Below are 5,288 nucleotides of genomic sequence, written 5' to 3'. Positions count from 1 at the left end.
AAGTGACATGACTTACATTTTCGTACAAAATTTTCACAATCACTCTGCATTGTAGACCAAAACAAACCTTGCCTCACTATCTTAAGGGCTAAGTTCTTGCCCCCTAAATGATCTCCACAGATTCCAGTATAGACTTCAACCATCGACGTGTGAGAGTCTTCTGGCCCTAAATATCGAAGCAGTGGCTCTACGAGCCCTCTTCTATATAATTTGTTTTATAGCACACAATAGTTCTTTTCCTTGTATGATATGGCTCTAGCTTCACCCTTATCTTGTGGCAGCTTGTTCAGCCAAATGTACTCCAAAATAGGTAGACGCCAATCTGCAATAGAGGAGATTTCATTGACTTTCAGCATGCCGCGGGATGGGGAATCCATATCAATAGAGGGAACACTTCTTTTCTTGACATAAATTACCTCTGACGTTGCGATGACGGATGATGCTAATTTGGACAAGGCGTTAGCCCATTGATTGTCTTCCCTGCAAATGTTCTTGATTGTCCATGACGAAACTTTCTCCAGCAAGGACATGGCCAGATTCAAATATGTCGACATTCGAGCATCGTGTGCCTTGAACTCACCTTGTAACTGTTTGGCGACAAGCTGAGAATCACCAAATATTTCTAAAATCTTCACTTCCAACTCAATCGCTAGGCATAGTCCTGCTAACAAAGCTTCGTATTCGGCTACATTGTTTGTTACCAGAAATGAGAATTTCAAAGCTTGTTGTATTTTGAAGCCTCCCAGACTGATTAAAATCACACATGCGCCCCCTGATGATGTTGTTGAGGATTCATCAACGTAAAAAGTCCAAGCCTTCTGTGGGAACGGTGTTTCCTCAGTTATAGGTGTGTCAAATTTGCATTATACAATAAAGTCTGATAGGATTTGGTACTTCATTGCACTCCGGGGTAGATACTCGATGTGAAATTGGCTAAGTTCCACCGTCCAAGCGGTGAGATGCCTTGTCATATCCGGTTTGTGCAAGATGCGCTTCAAAGGTTGATCGGTCATAAATTTTATAAGACGGCCTTGAAAGTAGTGACAGAGCTTTTGGCTTGCTACAACGATAGCATAAACTAGTTTCTCCACATGTGGATAACGAGTTTTTACATCTTTCAGAGTATGGCTGACATAGTAAACTGGGGCTTCACGTCCCTCGACATCTTTGACCAAAACGGAGGCTACCGACCCATCAGAGGCTGAGGTGTATACTTTTAAAGCTTCACGAGGCAATGCTCTTGCTAAAACTAGTGGGATTGTCAGGAAAATTTTCAGTGCTTCAAAGCTTTCTTTACATTGATCATCCCATATCAACTTCTTGTTCTTTGAAGCCTCTTTGATAACCTTGAAAAAAGGACTGCATTTTTAGAGGCCTGTGGTATGAAACATCGAAGGGCCGCTATACATCCACTGAGACGTTGAACCTCTTTAATGGTCGAAGGGTCTTTCATCTCAGATATGGCTTTTATTTGCGAGGGGTCAGCCTCGATCCCTCGTTGGGAGACAAGAAATCCCAAGAATTTTCCAAATGTTAGACCAAAAGAACATTTTAACGGATTCAATCACATGTTATTACGATGAACGTTCTCAAAAGTCTCTCGAAGGTCGATGGCATGACCGCTTGAAAATTTTGATTTTGTTGTCATATCGTCGACATACACCTTGAGGTTTCGACCCAGCTGATTTTTAATATTTCATCCATCATGCGCTGAAATGTTACACCGGCGTTGATTAACCCAAAAGGCATGTTCCGATATGCGAAGATACCTCGGTGTGTGATAAACGCCGTTTGTTTCCAATCTTGATCATCCAACCTGATTTAATTGTAGCATGAGACTGCGTCCATGAAAGATAGCATTTTATGTCCAGCCGTTGCATCAATAAGTTAATCTATATTCGACAAAAGATAGTAATCGTTAGGGCATGCTCTGTTGAGGTCGGAGTAATCGACACACATTTTCCATTTTCCATTACTTTTCTTAACCAGGACAACATTAGCAATTCATGTAGGAAATTTCACCAGCTCGATAAAATGGGCTACTAACAGTCGATCAAGCTCTTCATCGATAGCTTGACGCTTTTTTCTGAGAAAGTGCACCTCTTTTGTTTGACAAGATTCTTTTGGCGGTCGACATGCAGGGAGTGTCTCGCGACGTCGGTTGGAATTTTAGGCATGTCAGATGGTGACCATGCAAATATGTATGAAAACTCACGAAGCAACCTTGTTAATTCATCTTTTATCTGAGGACTTAAATCTTTTCCAATTTTTACCATTTTACCGGGGAATTCTCATCTATCGGAACCTCGACCATTTGACTGACAGCTGAGAATGAGGGATCCCTGGGAATGTCGATGATGCTTCTGGGATCTATCTGGACGACTTCATTGATAGATTGAGAATCATTATCTTGCTTCTTATGCACGACGATAGTAAAGCATGACGGTAGTAAAGTAGCACTGTCTTAACACCTCTTGGTCGCCATACATCTCTCCCACTCCAAACTCAATCGGGAATTTCATTTTCAAATGGGGAATCAATATAATGGCTTCTAATGCCGAAGTTGTCGTTCGACTTAGTATGTCATTGTGGCTTGAGTTTGCACTTATTACGTAAAACTTAACTATTTTACATACTTGGCAAGGCATCGTGCCGAAAAGCACCGGCAAGTCAATTGTCCCGACCACTTTTACCTCATTACCCGTGAAGCCATAAAGAGGCGAATGGGTATTTTCTAGCTTTCTATCCCCTGTATCCATTCGTGCTAAAGCGTGATGATAGAGGATGTCAACAGGGCTACCATTATCGACAAGGATAGTTTTTTACTGTGTTAGTGCCGATTTTTGCAGTGATAACCAGCGCATCTTAATGACCTCGTATGATGTTTGGAGCATAATCCTCATTCGAGAAGGATATGACGAGAGATGGAGAGGGTCTGTATCTCTTGGGACATTGAGGATTAAAGTTACATACTTCTCGGGCGTATGACTTACGAGAGTTGTTTGACATGCCTCCATCAGCATAACCCCCGAAGATTACATCGACTACTCTGTCGTATTGTCTCTGATGAGTCTGGCCTTGTCCTTCAATATAATGGACGAAATGGCCTTTTCTGATTTTGGATTCAATGAGATTTCTTAGTTTGTAGCATTGTTCTATAGTATGTCCAGCATCTTCATGATAGTCACAATACCGAGAACTCGGAGGACGACCCGGCTTCATCGGCCTCGGGGGTCGAAAGTCAGGTTATGTCTTTAAAATTGCCAAAATTGTTGCTTTATCAACTGTGAGTTTGGTAAACTCTTTATCTTTTCTGTCATGGGGCTGCCATTTTTTATCTAAAATAGACCGTCACTGATATTCCTGACCTCTCGGGGTTCGATGTTCTTCCTTTCCAACATCTCTTCTTGATGGTGAACGTCGAGGGGATTTGGAGTTATATCTTCGCGACCTCGGGGTCCGGGGACTATGAGTTCTTGACTTGTCATACTTGTAACTAGAACGTCTCTGAGATCATATACTACCCACTGCTTCTTGGAGTGTCATGCGGTGTTCAATAATTTGGAATGTTGCATGAAGATGTTGGGGATATTTTTCTATGAGCTCTTCTAGTAAAATGCCATGTCGGCTTCCATCACTGCCTGCTGCTGAATAATTCACCGCCAAAGGCTCCTCTAGGTCTGTTATCTCAGATATAGCTTGACGAAACCGACCTAAATAGCTTCTCAGGGATTCTCTAGGCCTTTGACACATCGTAATCAAAGATGCCATAATTTTTTCCCCTTTGTAGTTGCTTGAAAATCTTGTCTGAAATTTAGTCTTCAATGTAGTCCAAGAGTCGATTGACCTAGATGGGAGATTGTTGTACCAACGCAGGGTTGTGTCTTGTAAGCATGTAGAAAAGAATTGGCAACGAGCGACATCTGAGTGTCCGTAAAATGCCATTCGACCATCAAAGGTGTTAAGAAAACCCGATGGGTCGGTCGATCCATCAAATTGGTCGAGTGCCGGAGTTTTCAGAGTCCTGTCTATCTTGGCTTTTTTAATGCTTCAAGAGAGAGGGCTTTCCACTGAGGCTTCGAACCTTGACTGAGTTTGAACTAGATCTCGCAAATGAGCCATATCTTCCTGTATTTTCAGGAACTCCTCCCGTGATATTGAATCTGTTGACATCGACCTTTGCGGAGTCCCCCCTAAAGAGACTGTCTTAGGGCGTCGGGGTGTTGAATATATAGACTCAGTAAAAACCTCCTCTTCGTCATAATAGTAATCCTCATCATCCTCCGAAAGCTCCACATAACCAAGTTCCTCATCGCCACCTTCCTTAATCGATGCATGTTTTAACTCTTGCTGCAAACATTGAGTTTCCCTTATTTTCTCCATCTTCGCCTCTAGTCTTTGGATTTTAGCCTCTAACATCTTGAGCTCATCATCCGAATCTTCCGCACCCTCTATCTCTTGCTCTCGTAAGAGCTTCTTCTGCTTCAACTTTTATAAATACAATCTAGCATCACTGGGGAGCACCTATTTTCCCTTTTCTGTTAAAACACGAGAACGAGTATTCTTAACGATTCTCCTCTTGCGTTTGACTGGTGGTCTCTTGTTGAGTGGCATTTATGACACTTTATTACACTCCATAAAACTTTGAATTGGTGTAAATATACTGAAGTTATTGGTGTTTTAATGTGTTTTCTAGTGTTTTTGCATTTCAGGTATTAATTTGAGAATCATGTGAATAAACATTGATTTGATGCTAATATGGTGTTAGGATGGTGTCCAATGAATAATGTACACGAAGACTGGCTCAAATCTGCAAGAAAAAAGAAGAAAGATGATTTTTGGAAGAAACTCAGCGCGCCCGCGCTGATCAAGCGCACAGCCGCGCCCAATTATCAGAGAGCCAGCGCGCCCGCGCTGATCAAGCGTGCGGCACGCTGTGTCGAGATAATAGAATCCTGATTCTACTTGGCTTTTGATAGAAAGACTTCTACATTGATCAGGGCTGCTGTATAATCATAACTTTAGGTCATTTTTCAGAAGATATCAAGTCAGAGAGATATCATAGCTAAGGAGAAGACGGCAAGAGACCTATAGCACAATTCAACAAAGGCGAAGACGATCTAGTTTATTCTTGTGAATCTTTGTTTTGATTTGTAATCTTGGATGCTCGTTTCTTGTTTTGTTGAACCTATACTCTTGTGTTAACTTTGTTTTATTATTCTTTATAAAGACTACATTTATTATACCATGCTTTCATAGGAACCCACATTGATGATGCATCCAATTAT

At 41.6% G+C, this 5,288-nt stretch overlaps 2 protein-coding genes across 2 annotated transcripts; both read right to left on the bottom strand.

The window, feature by feature from the left end:
- Positions 1-215: 215 nt before the first annotated feature.
- LOC141685651 (uncharacterized) lies at positions 216-2,759 on the bottom strand. Its single transcript, XM_074490742.1, has 3 exons — positions 2,637-2,759; positions 870-1,346; positions 216-818 (listed from the first exon to the last, which is right to left on the bottom strand). The coding sequence occupies exons 1-3, from the start codon at positions 2,757-2,759 to the stop codon at positions 216-218; spliced, it is 1,203 nt and encodes a 400-aa protein (XP_074346843.1).
- Positions 2,760-3,513: 754 nt separating this feature from the next.
- Positions 3,514-3,945, bottom strand: LOC141685650 (uncharacterized). The gene has a single exon (XM_074490741.1). The coding sequence runs from the start codon at positions 3,943-3,945 to the stop codon at positions 3,514-3,516; it is 432 nt and encodes a 143-aa protein (XP_074346842.1).
- Positions 3,946-5,288: the final 1,343 nt, after the last annotated feature.

The sequence above is a fragment of the Apium graveolens genome, chromosome 9, assembly GCF_009905375.1.
Source record: "Apium graveolens cultivar Ventura chromosome 9, ASM990537v1, whole genome shotgun sequence".
Classification (NCBI taxonomy): domain Eukaryota; kingdom Viridiplantae; phylum Streptophyta; class Magnoliopsida; order Apiales; family Apiaceae; genus Apium; species Apium graveolens.
This window is presented reverse-complemented; position numbering and strand designations above follow the sequence as displayed.

Bases quoted from the DNA above. Each gene is read 5' to 3' on its own strand.
- LOC141685651 (XM_074490742.1), bottom strand. From the start codon at position 2,759: ATGGATACAGGGGATAGAAAGCTAGAAAATACCCATTCGCCTCTTTAT. The intron at 1,347-2,636 runs GTATGTAAAATA...CCTTTTTTCAAG, and splicing joins TCGGCACGATGCCTTGCCAA to GTTATCAAAGAGGCTTCAAA. The intron at 819-869 runs GTATAATGCAAA...CCGTTCCCACAG, and splicing joins AAATCCTATCAGACTTTATT to AAGGCTTGGACTTTTTACGT.
- LOC141685650 (XM_074490741.1), bottom strand. From the start codon at position 3,945: ATGGCATTTTACGGACACTCAGATGTCGCTCGTTGCCAATTCTTTTCT.